Source organism: Rhinolophus sinicus, linkage group LG01, assembly GCF_036562045.2.
Source record: "Rhinolophus sinicus isolate RSC01 linkage group LG01, ASM3656204v1, whole genome shotgun sequence".
Taxonomy (NCBI): domain Eukaryota; kingdom Metazoa; phylum Chordata; class Mammalia; order Chiroptera; family Rhinolophidae; genus Rhinolophus; species Rhinolophus sinicus.
In genome coordinates, this window is record NC_133751.1 from 37,581,211 (window position 1) to 37,598,997 (window position 17,787).

At 40.5% G+C, this 17,787-nt stretch overlaps 1 protein-coding gene across 2 annotated transcripts in view; it reads right to left on the bottom strand.

Moving 5' to 3' along the window:
- SLC2A2 (solute carrier family 2 member 2) overlaps positions 1–8,120 on the bottom strand; it is a 36,877-nt gene extending 28,757 nt beyond the window's left edge. The window contains exon 1 of one of the 2 annotated variants that reach the window (XM_074327874.1): positions 7,979–8,120. Coding sequence is in view for 1 of the 2 variants with exons in the window: in XM_019735261.2 (XP_019590820.2) it covers positions 6,254–6,265 (12 nt within the window). In the remaining variant the exon portion in view is untranslated. Of the gene's footprint in view, positions 1–6,253; positions 6,414–7,978 lie in introns of those variants that run through there. The other variant, XM_019735261.2, reaches the window with a different exon arrangement.
- Between the last annotated feature and the right edge of the window lie 9,667 nt (positions 8,121–17,787).

The window sequence follows — 17,787 nt, forward strand, 5'->3', positions numbered from 1 at the left end:
GTCAATTTATAATGAAAACACTTAACTAAAATGGGTATAGAAGGAAAGTACCTCAACATAATAAAGGCCATATATGACAAACACTCAGCTAATCTCATAATCAATGGTGAAAAACTGAAGCCCTTTGCTGTACGTTCAGGTACACTACAGGGCTGTCCCCTATCACCTCTGCTTTTCAACATAGAGTTGGAAGTTCTTGCCAGGGCAATCAGGTAAGAGAAAGAAATAAAGGGCATGTAAATTGGGAATGAAGAAGTTAAATTGTCACTTTTTGCAGGTTACATGATTCTTTATATATAGAAAATCTTAAAGACTCCACCAAAAAAACTATTAAAAACAATAAATATAGTAAAGTTGCAGGATACAAAATCAATGTACAAAAATTCATTGCACTCTTATATACTAAGAATAAAATATCAGAAAAAAGAAATGAAAAAAATTCCTTTTTCGATTGCAACTAAAATAATAAAATACCTAGGAATAAACTTAACAAAGGAGGTGAAGGATATATACACTGAAAACCATAAGACATTATTAAAAGAAATTGAAGAAGACCCAAAGAAATGGAAAGATATTCTGTATTCATGGACTGGAAAAATCAACATAGTTAAAATGGCTGTATTACCCAAAGCAATACACAGATTTAATGCAATCACATCAAAATCCCAGTGGCATTTTTTTTCAAGAAATAGAACAAAAAAATCATCAGATTTGTTTGGAACCACAAAAGACCCCAAATAGCCAAAGCAATCTTAAGAAAAAAGAGCAATACTGGAGGTATCACACTCCCTGACTTCAGTTTGTACTACAACATGACAATAATCAAAACAGCATGGTATTGGCAGAAACATAGACACACAGACCAATGGAACAGAATTGAAAACCCAGAAATGAACCCACATATATATGGGCAGAGAATATTTAACGAAGGAGCCAAAAACATACAATGGAGAAAAGACAGCCTCTTCAACAAATGGTGCTGGGAAAATTGGAAAGCCACATGCAAAAGAATGAAACTAGACTGCTATCTGTCACCATGTACCAAAATTAACTCAAAATTGATCAAAGACCTGAAACAATAAACTGTATAGAAGAAAGCATAGGTACTAAACTTAGGGATGTTGGGTTAAAAGAGCATTTGATGAATTTGACCTCAAAGGCAAGGGAAATAAAAGCAAAATCAATGAATGGGACTATATCAAACTATTAAAAAGAGTCTGCACAGCAAAAAAAGCCATCAACAAAACAAAGAGGCAACCAACCGAATGGGAGAAGATATTTGCAAAATACACCTCTGATAAGGGGCTAATATCCAAAATATATAAAGAACGTATAGAACTCAACAACAAAAAAACAATCCAATTAAAAAATGAGCAGAAGACCTGGACAGACACTTCTCCCAAGACATACAAATGGCCAACAGATATATGAAAAAATGATCAATTTCACTAGCTGTTAGGGAAATGCCAATCAAAACCATATGAGATCACCTCACATCTGTTATAATGATTATTATCAACAAGACAAATAATAACTAGTGTTGGTGAGGCTGTGGAGAAAAGGAACACTTATACATTGCTGGTGAGATTGTAAATTGGAAAATTTACCATAGCTACTATGGAAAACAGTATGCAGGTTCCTCAAAAAATTAAGAATAGAATTACCATATGAACCAGCAATCCCACTCCTGGATATCTACCCCCAAAATCTGAAAACATTTATCCATAAAGATATATGTACCCCATGTTCATTGCAGCATTATTCATGATGGCCAAGATATGGAAACAACCAAAGTGTCCTTCAATAGATGATTGGGTAAAGAAGATGTGATACATATACACAGTGCAATATTACTTGGCCATAAGAAAAGATGAAATACTACCATTTGCAACAAGATTGATGGATTTTGATATTATCATGCTAAGCAAAGTAAGTCAAATAGAAAAATCAAGAACCATATGACTTCACTCGTATATGAGATATAAAACTGAAAGCAACAAAGGAACAAGACAAACAAACAAACAAACAAAAGCTCATAGACACAGACAATTTAGTGGGTACCAGAGGATGGGGTGGTGGTGGTAGGTGAGGGTAAAAAGGTTCAAATATATGGTGATGGAAGGAGAACTTTGGGTGGTGAACACGTAATGCAATATATAGATGACATACTATAGAATCGCACACTTGAAACCTATATAATTTTACTAACCAGTGTCACCCCAATAAATATAATTTAAAAAAACAAAAAAACAAAAAACAAAAAAAAAATGTCCAACCACTGACGATGCCAATGGTGAGTGGGGGTTCTACAGAAATGGAAGATGAGATGAAGGGTGGCTGCAGCAGATTTGATCCCCCATAATCTCCATCAGCCCTCCCCTGCCACTCCAAATACACAATCTAAGTCACAACAGCTGTTCCTACATTAGCTGTTCCTACATTATTTGATAAAAACTAAAATTAATTTTCAAAGATAGAAGTTTTCTGGAGCTCCAGCCCCATTTACCTTCCAACCAAATTGTTCTAAGTAATTGCCATAGAAATACTGGAGCTGCCCCAAAGATCAATTTCTCATATTATAGGGATAACAAAAAAAGCAATTATAAAGAAGATAGGGGAGTTTTCAAACGTCTGGAAATCTTAGAGTGTTCTTAAAGTTCTTGTTTTCTGGTCTCTCTGGCTTCTTTCTCAGAGTTGGCTCTGGGCCTGTCACCCCACAGCCTGCAGTTCCCTACTTTAACTCCCTGAGACAGAAAATTTACCCAGTTAGTTAGATAAGAAGCAAACTCATCAATTTTAAGCAGGTCACTTGCATTTCTACGAATTCCCAACTAAAGTGATCGTTCCAAATATCCAAGTCTTTTGAACTGTCTGATTACATCCCTCCCACCACCTTTTCACCTCTTATTTTCAGGCTTAATTTCCCTCTCTGAACTTCATTTTAAAGTGGCTCTTTGCTTTCTATCTCTTCCTTTAGCACTGTGAAACGAAAAGAGGTTACATTTATAGTCAGCCTTCTGTGTGGCTTGGCATTTGACTTGGTCAGAGAAGGTTTTGTTTATGACAGGGAAAATTTCTGAAAACTACTAAGTCTGAATTAGCCTACCAACCCTTATCCATTCCATCTCATGTCCAAGAGGGTGATTCAAGGATAGGCACCTAGGAGCTAGTGAAACAGTGAGAACTTAGAGAAGACCTTACTGTATCCACACTCTGGGATTCTAAAGGGTTCCTGTTCTCTCAACAGCCCTGTAGGTAGCTGTTATTGAAATCATTATTATCATTTCACATATGGAAAACACAAATGGATAGAGTAAGAAACTTGTCCAAAGGTGTTTACCTACCAAGTGGAAGATCTTTAAGCTTTTTCACTCAACCTCTTCACAGGCTATAAGGTATTAACCTTGCACTTTTAAAAAGACTAACCATTTAGAGGTTAATAATTTTAAGTTAGAGAAACTAGGTCCCATGCCCAATTAAAAATATTCTGAGGGATAAATGTCTAAGAATAGAATGGGCACATGGCTGAACCTCAACATAAAACACAATGTGGTGTTTATTTTGAGGCTTAGAAGTCAGATTGGTGTCTATTAGGAAAAACAAGGAGACTTGGGGATCAGAAAAGATAGTAGATGACAAGCTAGGGTCCTTAACAGCTCTGAGCCTCCGTTTCTTTGCCAAAAATGGGTATAATACTAGCTAATGCATGGGATTATTACAAAGTATAGACTAAATAAGATATATAATATGGTCTTCCTAGAAATAGCAAAAGGGCTATAAAACAACTGTTTCTTTAATCACATCATTGCCCTCTCATTCATCATTCTTGCCAATCAAACACCTGTCAACTTTTCATACATCACTAATAACCTTCACAACAGTACTAAAAACTACATGAAATCATCCCCATTTTGCAGGTGAGGAAATCAGGGCTCAGAGATGAAGTAGTTTGCCCGACACACACAGCTGGTAAGTAACTGGTGTTCTAGTATTGGAACTTAGAGCTGATGTTCTTAAACTTCCACTGCTAAACAAAAAAGCATATTTTCAGTAGCTACAGATTGACTAGATAGGGAGAAGCTTGTAGTCTTTCCTCTAAACCACACGCTTCCAAATGCCGATCCAAAGGTGACCTTTCATCCAACTTTGGAAAACGCCAAGGACCTCTCGAGCCATAGAGTTTTTAAGCTGAAAGGGATCTTAGAGAGCCATGGATTCTTGTCTAATCTCTTCATTTTCAGGTGAAGATGCTGAGTCCAAGTCCCTTGTCTGAGTAACACAATGCATTACTTGGCACATCCAGAGGGAGGGCCCGGGTCTCCTGACCTTCTCTCTCATATTTATCTCACTTCCTTCAAAGTCTGGGTGGATTTACGCCGAAACATTGTGTGTTACATCAGTTCTCATTTCTCCTGGGTTCCATTACTAGGCAATTCCTTAGTTCTCAAGAAAAGTCCTAGAGCACAATTTCTAAATCCCCCTAAGGGAATTTAATGATAGTTCTAAATGAAGCTTAAGCATCTGCTGTGTGTGAGACACTGTGGTAAGCACGCTGCCTTCCCTTTTGCAATATCTTCCAAACTTCAGTTATTTGAACACTGTCTTCATGATTTTTGCCAAATCTACACACCATCTATATATACCGTGTTTCCCCGAAAATAAGACCTAGCTGGACAAGCAGCTCTAATGCATCTTTTGGAGCAAAAATTAATATAAGACCCAGTCTTATTTTACTATAATATAAGACTGGGTCTTTATAATATAATATAATATAATATAATATAATATAATATAATATAATATAATATAATATAGGGTCTTATATTAATTTCTGCTCCAAAGGACACATTAGAGCTGATTGTCTGGCTAGGTCTTATTTTTGGGGAAACATGGTATTTACCTAATATTACCTTCAAAGTTCTAACTGCTTTAGCTTTTTCCTGGGCTATAATAGGAAATCATGATGTCCTAATTATTCTTTCAGTACACATTATATAAATACATGACTAGTAACATTAAGATGTTTGTCATCCGAGTCTAATATTATCTCATTTAATTACTCCTAGAACATATAGAACTACTATAATTTCTGTATATTCCATATTATATCCCAATATGTTCTTATTTTTTTGCAATATAGAAAACCCAAGTTAAATAACTTAACCCTGGTCTCAGAGCAGGTAAGTAGCATCAGCACACCCCAATCCAAGCCGACTGACTGCAAAACCCATGTTTTTAGCCTTGTCACTCACTGACATGAACGAATGCTTGGCAGAGTAAGTTACAGCAGATCAGCACTTAACGGTCCTCCTCTAAGAAGAGGATAGATTCACCTACTGGTATGACTGTGGGTAGGGGTGGGTGCCTTTGATGGGGGGAAACTTATAAGGAAGCAACAGTATTATATTATTTTCATTTTCAAGTTTTTATTTTGAAAAGTATTATATTTACAGAGAAGTTGAAAGAGTAGTGCAGTGAACACTCCATAACCTTCACCTGTGTTGACCAATGTTTAACATTTACCACTTTTGGATAATTCAGTGCGTGTGTGTGTCTGCATTGTTGTGCTGAATCATTTCAAAGTAAGTGACAAATATGTGCCACTTCACTTCTAAGTACTTTAGCACGTACTCACTAAGAACAAAGACAACCTCCTAGATAAGTATTATACCATTATCTTATCCAAGAATGTAAAAGATAACATGAATATTATCTAATATATAACTCATTTTCAAAATTTCCCAACTGTCCCTGCATTGTCATGTAGTTATTTTCTTCTTCCATTCACAATCCAAAATTAATTGTCACATTTGGTTGTCAGTTCTTAGTTTTCTTTCATCTAGAACAGTCCTTCTACCCTTTTTTCTTTTTTTCTTTTTTTTTTTTTTGTACATTGACGTTTTTGAAGATTTCAGACCAGCTTTCATGATTAGTTAGATTCAGGTTAATCTGCCTTCCTTTCTTTTATTTCTTTTTCCACATTCCTTTAGTAATATGGTTATACAGAATCATTTGAGAAAACATTACATAGACTAGTCAGAAAACGGAGCAAATATCTTTAAAGTTCTAATTACTGAATAAGAAATATGATTTTTAGCAGCCAAATGAACTACCAATTGAACAAGAGAAGTGGCTTTGATCTGTGGTGGCTACACACACCGTCCCCCAAACCCTCCCTATGCTCACTGACTTCAGTGGATTCATCTGTTCATTTCCTCAAAGCTGACTTACAATGAACATAATGTTGCTTTACCTGATCTGGCATTTTGTAGGTTGGAAGTCCTCTGAATTCCTGGTCCTGTAGTGAGTGTGGCACACACAGCTGGCCAGCCCCTGCCTGCCTTTTCCTCGCTTCCCAAGACTGAGTTATACATTAGAGGAGGAGGAGCAAGGCAACCAGGGAGGCGACCGACAAGTCCAAGTCTAATCACAGTGAAGGCTGAACATTGACAGAAATCTAATCAATAAATGATTTGCCTCAAGAGCACTGTGACTTCTATATCTTTGCTCCTCTAGGAGAGAAAATAGGAGCAGGTCCTTTACACGTATGTTACAAACCGGACGCCGTCACATTTTAAAGCGTGTGTTAAGTGTAGCAGTAACCTAGACCAGGTGAAAAACAGATGAGACATGCGGGGCTGTCAGGCCATGTTGTGGGGACGACAGACAAAGACAAGGACACAGGAGGCATAGTGTACTCTGCCCTGCAGAGAACCGTGTGGTGTTTGTGCTTCAGATCTGGGCTGTGTGGCCAGAAGCCATTGTAGGCTTCAGTGAATGAGCTTTGGAGAGTTACGAACTTGGGTTTGAATCTCATCATTCTACGACTGGTGGTGTGACCGTAAGCCATGGCTCACTGTGACTTTTCTGTGCTTTAATTTTTTTCACCGGATGCAATGAACAGTACCCACACTTTATTTTGTTGGATGGATTCAATGTGATAACATATGAGTGTTCAGCATAGTGCATATTAAGTGCTCAGCAAGTGGTGGTGTCCTTGTTATTTTTATTATTGTTATTATTATTGGTTCTGTGTATGTCAAGAGGCGCTCATTAGCGGCAACAGTGTACTCAGATAAATCTTTGCGTATGGCTTGAGCTCGTTCCCTTCTGTGCATCCTCTATGCTATCCAATCCCTGTGGGAGGTCCAGGTGATATCAACATTGAATGACTTGAGTTGTGCTTGGTGACTAGTGTCCACTGAGTCTCAACTGGAACCAGTTCCCAGCACAGGAAATGTCATGTATGTACAGCAGCAAAAACAAGGGGTTGACAGGAAGAAACAGAAGGTGGCATAGTGAAGAGGTAAAGGAGACTGAGATTTCCTCTGTCTTTTATTTCACCACCCTCTTTTCATTTCTATCACCTCTGCAAAGTAATGCACCTGAGTAAAGATTCCAGTTCAAACCACAAACTTTTATTGAGTCCAGCAGTGCCAGGCTCAGAAATGCATGAGATAAATAAGACACTTAGGAGCTCAAGTGTACCGGGGGTGCCAAAAAAATGTATACAAGTGGACACCTTGGTCAATGTTGCTCAAGCAGTAGTTCGCTGGCCGTAATCAGAAGTGTCTGGACGCTGATGGTTACCACATTGAGCACCTCTTTTATTAACAATTGCAGAAGTCAAACGTGATTTGTATTCATCTTTTGTTATCGGTATATATTATTACAATTTTTAATAGTTTTTTCCTTTCTTAAAAGGTGTATACGTTTTTTTGGCACCCTTTGTATCAGGAGAGACATCATAAATGCAAACATGCAATGCAGTAATTTCTTAGCGGAAAAGCATGTACGAATATTATTACCCAGGGTAGTTAATGTTTACTGAGCTCTTGCTTGGTGCCAGGTGCTGCTCTCAGCACTTTACATGGATTAACTTGTTCAATCATAACACGAGGCGCTTTCTGTTGTAGAGCCAAGCTTTGGGGGACAGCTTTGAAAACAGACCTTAAGGAACCCAGAAAGCCACACTGACCTTGGTGCGTAGCCGGCTCCTGGCTTTCCTCACCAGTTTGAGCTGGTGATGCTCATGGCCTGTTGTCAGAGCGGTGGATAAGCAGGAGCGGATTCCTCAGCAATCACTTTCCAGTGACGCCACACTGCAGGAATCTTTGTGCGGCTGTCAACAATGATCGCAACTTTCTGCTCTTTTCCAACCTTTGCTCTTTGCATCTTCCTTTTAAGAGAGGGAACTGCCCTTGAGTGCGGCGTGAAACCGGTTAGTTTTTAACTTGCGCGGGTCGGAGCCGCGCGGCGCCCACGCCCGCGCCCGCGCTCTGGGGGCTGCTGTCCCTGTTGGAAACCCGCCCTGCCACTCACTATGCGGGACCTTGAGGCTGTCTGTCAGGCCAGTTTCCTCTGAGGTAGCCGAGGCCTCTTTGGTTTGGCTCTTGCTCAGAAATGAATAATCTCTTCCCCATTTAGGAAAGGGCCGAAACTTTATCTCCGGGGTGGGGGTGCAGGGATCCAGTGACAGCGATTGCATGGGTGGATGTAGCCCTCGCAGAACTGATAATTGCATTTCGGCCTCTTGGGAGAGTTTGCCTTAGCGCGCACCCGAGGAGCTGCGCTCCGATTGCACCGTAGCATCTTCATTGTTTCCCTGGCTGTGAGATAAAGGCAGGATTTTCCAGAGATCCCGGCGGGGCGGGGTGAATCCAGCTGTGTGTGGTTGTTCTTTCGGCTTCACAATTTAAACCCTTCAGGTCACATTCTAATTACACCTGGGATCATTTAATTCTCATAGCAGATACCCATAGCTCTAGGTGGTGACTTTCCAAGGACAGAAGAGCGTGTCCCTGCTTTGTTTTCATTATTACGCTTCCCTTCAGTAAAACGAGAGTTTGTAGTTTATTTCTATAAGTGGGAAGAAATAAAACCAGCTGTCTCAGCACGCTGCATTTCTCTCTGATTGGGTCAGTTACCGAGTTCTCTGGGGAATCAAATCAAATGAGTTCAAACTGGGCCAAAACAACAGTGGATGAGAATGTTGGAAAATCCTAATCCCTGAAGAAGGCCAGTATATTTTAAGATTTCTGAGTCAAATTTGTTCCCATTGAAGCCTGCCTTTCTAACCCTCTCCAGAGACCTCTCTGGTCCAAGCCACCAGCATTTCTGGAGAGTGACTGCAGTCTGCTACCTGGCCTCCCTGCCTTACAGTACCTTTTCCACAGAGCAGCCAACGTTGATTTCAAAACGAAACCAGACTATAGCACTCCCTGCTTAAAAGTCTCTGGAGGCTTTCCAGTCACCCTTAGAAGGAAACCCATATTCTCACCATGGCCTGAGCAACCAACTTGAGGGAGCCTTCCCTGACTCTGAGACCTGACCCACTGCTCACCGCCTCCTCCTCTGGGCTCAGTCACATTGGACTCAGACGGTTTAATGTGTACCAGGTTCAGTACCTTTGTACTCAGTGGACCTCTGCCGAGCTGCTCCACCCCAGATTTATATGTCATTCAGATGACTAGAGAGGCTCTCCAAGGTTACCCACTGCAACTCATTCTCAGGCCTTTGTTTTATTTTCTTCATAGCACTTCTGCTTGGTATTTAATTATTCTCTATTGCTTTATTATTTAAATATTAAATATCAATAAATTAATTAAATTTTAAATCAAGTGTTTATTGATTTAAATGTTAGCATTATTACATTTTATTATTTTATTATTTACTTGTCTATTATGCTGTCCCACTTTTCCCAGCAAATCTAAGGTCCATGAATGTAGAGACCTTGCCCATCTTGTTATTCCCACTGTCTCTGAGAGTGCCTGGTCCATAGTAGACAATAAGTATTTGTTTAATAAATGAAGGAAGTTCAAAAAAGGTTGCCATGTGCTTTGTTGCAATGCGGAAAGAGATGTCTGAGGCTGACATTGGGACATTTATTGATTCAACATTCACAAAATCCAGTATTTACTGAACATTTTACTAGGCACCGGTTACAAAACGGAACAAAACAGACAGGGTCTGTGCTCTTGTGGGGCTTACGTTCTATAATAGAAACTAAATGAGTGCCAAGGAAGAAAACAACAGCGGGGCTCCTGCTTTAGAAAAGGTGCTCAGAAAAATGTTATTTGAAGAAGTATTGTCATGTGGGGTGTCATGCTGGGTCTCTGGTCCCGCTCCCCACATAAGAACACAGGATATGGTGAGGCCAAAAAGGAACACCCATGGAGCCATAGATAGGGGAGTCATACCACTATAGTCTCGCTGGCGGCTGGGTTGGAGACACAGGAATCAGGAGCCACACTATCCGCAACCTGCCGTCCACTTCTCTCTGCCAACCAACCTCACTTGCTAGCTGCAATCTGCCGTGTTAACTGCAATCCGCTCTTGCTAGCTCAGCCACCATCTTCTTGCTAGCCCCCATTTTTTTCTAGTGTAGCCATGGCAGTTACATTAGTGGCCAATGGTTCACTGGTTACAGCTGATGGCCAACTAGCCACAGCTGATGGCCATCCAATCACAGTTGATGGCCATTTACTACCTGAGCCAGCACCTTTCCACATGAGGCCGAGAGCCTGCAAACTGAACTCCTGGCTCTGTCCCCACAAGTATTTTCTTAGTTGATACCAAAAGAATAGAGGGGGGAAATAGGTAGAAAGCTTGAGGAAGGAAAGATCTTAGGTTGAAGAATAAGAGAAGTTTGGGTGAAGCAGGAGAGCAAGAGGAAGTGGAAACGGATGGTACTGGGGAAACAGACAGCAGCCATAGTCATGCAGGGCCTTGTGGATCATGGGAATGAGCTTGGATTCATTTGAGGGGCAATAGGAAGTCACTGCAGGGGATGAAGCCTGGGAGTGATATGATCTAATACATGTTTTAAGATGACTCACACTGTTGAGTGAGGGGTGGATTGAATGGGGGCACCTGTGACCAAGGAGAGACACAACTGCAAGGTTCTTACAACAGCACAGACTAACTCTTGACCACCAGATATAATGAGGCTAGGAGGGAAAGAGAAGGAACAAAGTCAAGATGTATTTTGGTGGTAGAGCAGACAGAACTTTTTCATGATTGTTTCGGGAGCGGAGGGAAAAGATGAACTCACGATAGCAGGTAGTTTTCTGGCTTATTAAACTGGGATGGCTGTGGTCCCAGGATTTTTTTCAGTCATCTGAGGGATAATCCAGGTTCATCTCCCAGTCCTCAGGGAGGGCCACAATAAAATAATCAAAACAGATACATTTTGTTCCACTTTTTAAAAAGTAAACTTTCTGAGATAATTGCAGATTCACGTGCAGTTGTAAGAAATAATGCAGAGAGATCCCATGTACACGTTACCCAGCTTCCTTCAGTGTAACATCCTGTAAGACCACAGGACAATATGACAGCCAGGATATTGACATCGGTACAGTCAGGATACAGAACATTCCCATCACCACAACCTCATGTTGCCGTCTTATAGCCACACCTACTTCCCTCTTAATCTTACTGACTTCTAAAGTGTGGCAACCACTAATCTCTTCTTGTTTCTATAATTTTGTCATTTCAAGAATGTTATAAAAATGGAATTAGATAGTAGGTGTATTAGTCAGGGTTCCCCAGAGAAACAGAATCAATGTATACACACATACACATCCTCTTCTATCTGTCTATCTACCTATCAGACACGGATTTGTTTTAAGGAATTGCCTCCCATAATTGTGGAGGCTTAGTGAGTCCAAAATCTGATGGGGAAGCCCGGTAAACTGGTGACTCAGAAAAGAGTTGCAATCCAAATCCAAAGGCAGTCAGCAGGAGAATTCCCTCTGGCACTAGGGAGGTTGGATTTTTGATCTATAGGACGGTCAGCTGATTGGATGAGACCCACCCACATTCTGGAAGGTAATCTACATTACTCAAGGTCTGTGGATTTAAATGAAAATCTCATTCAAAACACCCTCAAAGAAACATTCAGAATGTTTAAACAAATATCTGGGTACCAGGGCCCTGCCAGGTTGACACATCAAACTAATCATCACAGCATGTAACCTTTGAGATTGCCCTTTTTTTTTTTTTTTTGGCTCTATAATTCCCTCAAGATGCATTCAAGTTGTTTTGTGTATCAATAGTTTGTTGGTTTTTATTACCATGTAGTATTTTATGGTATGGATGTTGTGGGGAGAGTCCCAGAGAGCAGTTTCCAGGCTCTTGGCCTCACGTGGAAAAGTGCTGGCTCGGGTAGTTGATGGCTGTCGGCTGTAATCAGATGGCCATCCACTGTGGCTGGGTGGCCATCAGCTGTTACCAGTTAGCCATTGGCCACTAATATAACTGCCGTGGCTACACTATAGGGTTGTGTGGTCGGTAGGTTGGTTGGCAGAGAAGCGGACCGCGGATTGCAGCTAGCAAGTGGGATTGGTTTTCGGTGGGCAGAGAAACAAATGGCGGATTGTGGCTAGCAAATGTGGTTGGCAGAGAAGCAGAGGGCAGAGAGTTAGCAAGGGATTGGTTGGTTGGCAGAGAAGCAGATGGTGGATTGTGCATTGTGCAGAGCCTGCCTCCAATATCTCCAACCCAGCCGCCAGTGAGAATATAGTGGTATGAATCCCCTATCTACGGCTCCATGGGTGTTCCTTTTTGGCCTCACCATATCCTGCGTTCTTGTGCAGGGAGCGGGAACGGAGACCCCGCATGACACCCCACATGACAGATGTACCACAGTTTGTTTAACCATTTATCTTTGAAGGACATCTGGATTGCCTTCACATTTGGGTTATTCCAAATAAACTCTATAAACATTTGTGTTAAAAAACAAAACATAAAAACCAAAACCCTTTTTGTGTGAACCTAAGTCCTCTTTTCTCTGGAATAAATGCCAATGAGTGTAACTGCTGGGTTATATAGTAGTTACATGTTCAGTTTTTAAGAAACTTCCATTTTACATTCCTATCAGCGATGTATGAGTGATCCAGTTTCTCTGCATCTTCATGATTTGATATAGTCATTGTTTTTTATTTCAGCCATTCTGTAATGATATCTCATTGTGGTTTTATTTTTTTTCATTTCTTTAATGGTTAATGATGTTGAATATATTATCATTTGTTTACTTGATATCTGTATATCCTTTTTGGTGAAATGTATCTTCATGTCTTTTACTCATTTTCTAATTATTGCTTTGGTTTGTGTGTGCATTTCTGTTGAGTTTTGATAGTTCCTTACATATTTTAGATACTAGTTCTTTGTTGGATATATGGTTGGCAAATATTTTCTCCCACTCTCTAGTTTATCTTATCATCCTATTGATAGGATCTTTCACAGAGCAAAAGATTCTAATTTTGCTGAAGACCAATTTATCAAGTTTTCTTTTTCTTCTTTTTAAAGATTTTTATTTAAAATGTAGTTAATAGCTCAGAATACCAAGATGGCACAGTAGGTAAACACTGTGCTTACTTTCTCTCATGACCACATCAAAATTACAACTGAACTGCAAAAGAACCACCATTGAGAATCACCTAAAATATTGCTGAACCAAAGCCCTACAACTAAGGACATGCAGAAGAAACCACCTCAAGACTGGTAGGAGGGGCAGAGACATGGAACAGGCTGGTCCCACACCCACAAGTGACCATTAAATATTGGAGGTTCTTCCCTCCCCCCCACAGGAGTGAGAGGTCCCAACAGCCCCAGCTCAAGATTCCAGTGCTGGGGAGAGGAGTCCCCATAAGTTCTGGTTGTGAAAACCAGCGGAGACTGTGACTGAGTGAGACAGTGGGTAGTTGGAGTCCCAGGTTCTACTTTTAAATAGACCATAAGAGGACTTACCCACCAGTGGAATAGCTTGCTCTGTGCTCCAGTGCTGGTGCAGCAACTGGAAAGGTGGCAGGAACACATGGTGGGGAATTGAATTGTCTGGCTTGGGACAGGGCCTTGAGAGGCGGCTTTCTCCTGGATGGAGGAGTGGGCAGAGGCCATTGTTTCTTTGCGGCAGAGCCCTCCCCATCCCCATGTGAGAACACAGGTGGCCACCATATCTGAGTATCTGCCTTTATTTGCCACACCCTGGTGATTCAAGACTCTGCCCTGCCCAACTTTCAGATGCACCCAACCTGCTTCCAGTGGCTTTTTTTTGTACAAACTGCCTGCCTTAGCTCATGCTGCAGACTTTCCTACAGTGTCTCAAAAGTTCACAGAACCCAGACAAGCAGCATCTGGCTTCAGCATGTCCTGTACCTCTGGCTGAGCAGCCCTAAGCTTGGTAATAGTGGTAGCCAGCCTTGGTTCGTGGCTAGGCTTCTCAAGGCACATATAAGCATGGCACAGGTGGGAACCATCTGCAGATTTCTTTGTGGCTCCTGTCAGGTGGCCCTGGGTGGGGCACAGAGCATGGGCTGTGGCTGAACTTGACCTATAGTGGATTTCTTTCAAGGTGGTCTTGGGGCTGGCACCCTCAATGGCCAGCTTCAAGAAGAGCTGGAGCATCACCCAGCCACCTCCAAAAACGACACACCCAAAGGGTGGGTTGGGCGGGCACCAGAGCCCTGCTGAGGCAGATCCTGCTCTATAGGGTCAGCCCCTGCACCATAACTCCACTGTAGTCACAGCCAGTCCTCACAACCAGTGAGCCCGAGGGTCAGTCCCTCTCATTGATGTGCAGTTATCAACCAAGCCTCAACTAAAAGAGGATGGCACACAGAACCCACACAAGGGACACACCTGGAGTGTGTGGCTCAGGTGACCAGAAAGACTGCGCCACTGAACCCCACAGCACACCTACTACATAAGACCACTCTACTAACACTGGAAGACATAGCAGCCCTATCTAATACATAGAAACAAACACAGGGAGGCAGCCAAAATGGGGAGACAAAGAAACATGTCCCAAATAAAAGAAGAGAACAAAGAACCAGAAAAAGAACCACACAAAATGGAGACAAGTAATCTACCAGATGCAGAGTTCCAAATGCTGGTTATAAGGATGCTCACTGATCTCAGCGAGAACTTTAACAAAGAGATAGGAAACAAAAATGGAGATAGAAAACATGAAAAAGAACAACCAGTCAGAAATAAAGAATACAATAATGGAAATGAAGAATATATTACAGGGAATTAAGATTAGATGAAGCAGAGGATCGAACCAGTGATGTAGAAAATAAGATAGCAGGAAATACCCAACAACAACAGCAAAAAGAAAAAAGAATCTAAAAAATTGAGAGTTTAAGAGGCCTCTGATAAACATCAAGTTTATCAACATTCTCATTATAGGGGTACTGGAAGGAGAAGAGAGAGAACAAGGAATTAAAAACCTACTTAAAAAAATAATGACAGAAAACTCCCTAACGTGGCAAAAGAAATAGATATACAAGCCCAAGAAATGCAGAGTCCCAAACAAGATGAACCCAAAAAGGCCAACACCAAGACAGCATAATTAAATACCAAAAGTTAAAGACAAAGAGAGAATCTTAAAAGCAGCAAGAGAAAATCAGTTGATTACTTACAAAGGAGCGCCCATAAGATTGTCAGCTGATTTCTCAAGAGAAACTTTGCAGGCCAGAAGGGAGTGGCATAAAATATTCAAAGTGATGAGAAGCAGGACCCACAACCAAGATTACTCTACCCAGCAAAGCTATCATTTAGAATTGAAGGACAGACAAAGCTTCCCAGACAAGAAAAAGCTAACGGAGTTCATCACCACCAAATCAGTATTACAAGGAATCTTAGAGGGACTTCTTTAAGATGGGAGGGGGATTAGGGATGGGTGAAATGGGGAAGGGATTAAGAAGTACAAATTGGTTGTCACACCGTAGTCATGGGGATGTAAAATATAAGGAATATAATCAATAATATGGTAATAACTATGTATAGTGCCAGGTGGTACTAGTTAGGGGGATCACTTCCTAAACTATGTAAATGCCTAAGCACTATGCTGTACGCTTGAAAATAATAAAAATAATATTGAATGTCAATTCTAATTGAAAATTTTTAAAAGGGGGGAAAAGATCAATAATATGGTGACAGTGGTACAGTGTCAGATTGTTGGACTTATCATGGTGCTCATTTCTTTGGCATGGGAATAAAATCAATAATGTGGTAATAACACTGTATAGAGCTAAGTGGGTACTATTGAATAACTATGCTGTATGCCTGAAACTAATATAATATTGTTTGTTAGCTGTATTTTAATAAAAAATCTTAACAAAAAAATAAAAGAAAAATATAATTAACAAACAAGATTATGTTAGTTTCATGGACCCACCATAGTTATCCAACATTTATGTACCTAAAGAAGTGATCATCATGATAAGCCCAGCAGCCATCTGACACCGTACCACGCTATCACAATATTATTGACTGTATTCCCTATGCTGTATATTACATCCCCATGACTTATTTGTTTTATACCTGGAAATTTGGACCTCTTATTCCTCTTCAACTTTTCTGCCCTTTTTAAATTTCATTTACAGTTGACAGTCAATATTATTTCATATTAATTTCAGGTGTACAGCATAGTGGTTAGACATTTATATAATTTAAGAAGTGATCCCCCTGACTAGTTTAGTACCCACCTGGCACTATACATAGCTATTACCATATCATTGACTATATTCCATATACTTTACTTTACAACCCCATAGCTATTTTGTAACTACCAATTTGTATTTCTTAATCCCTTCCCCTTTTTCACCCTGCGCCCAATCCCCTCCCATCTATCACCCCAACAAACCTAGTACTCATCTAATACCATACATAGTTATTACACTATTATTGACTATATTCCTTATGCTATACCCTACATCCCCATGACTATTTTGTATCAACCAATTGTACTGCTTTAATCCCTTCCCCTTTACACCCACACCCACATCACCCCTCCCATCTGACAACCATCAAAATGTTGTCTGTATCTATGAGTTTGTTTCTGTTTTTGTGTGTGTTAATTTTGTTCTTTAGATTCCACATATAAGCAAAATCACATTGCATCTGTCTTTCTCTATCTGACATACTACACTTAGCACCATACCCTCCAGGTCCATCCATGCTGCTGCAGATGGCAAGAACCCATTCCTTTCATGACTGAGCAATATTCCATTATATATACCCGGGTGCCAAAAAATGTATACACATAACTTGTATTCATCTTTTGTTATTGGTATATATTGAGTATTATAATTTTAATACAGTTTTTTTCTTCCTTAAAATGTGTATACATTTTTTGGCAATACACACACACACACACACACACACACACACACACACACACAGACACAGACACAAGGTCTGACAATTAAGTTTGCAAACTTGTCGCAACAATGTTGCTAACCTTTTTTGTTGTCAGAGGGATTATTCATTATGAATTTGTACCAACTGAACAAACAAGTAACCAACTTTACTATTTGGAAGTGCTGAAAAGGCTGAGTGAAAAAGTTAGATGACCTGAACTTTTCACCAACAATTCATGGCTCTTGCATCACAACAATGCACCAGCTCACACAGCACTGTCTGCGGGGGGAGTTTTTAGCCAGTAAACAAATACCGTATTGGAATACCCTCCCGACTCACCTGATCTGGACCCCAACGACTTCTTTCTTTACCCAAAGATAAAGGAATTATGGAAAGAAAGACATTTTGATGACATTCAGGACATCAAGGGTAATATGACGATAACTCTGATGGCCATTCCAGAAAAAGAGATCCAAAATTGCTTTGAAGGGTGGATTAGGCTCTAGTGTTGGTGCATAGCCTCCCAAGGGGAGTACTTTGAAGGTGACTGTAGTGATATTCAGCAATGAGGTATGTAGTACTTTTTCTAGAATGAGTTCACGACCTTAATTGTCAGACCTCATGTATATATATTCCACCTTC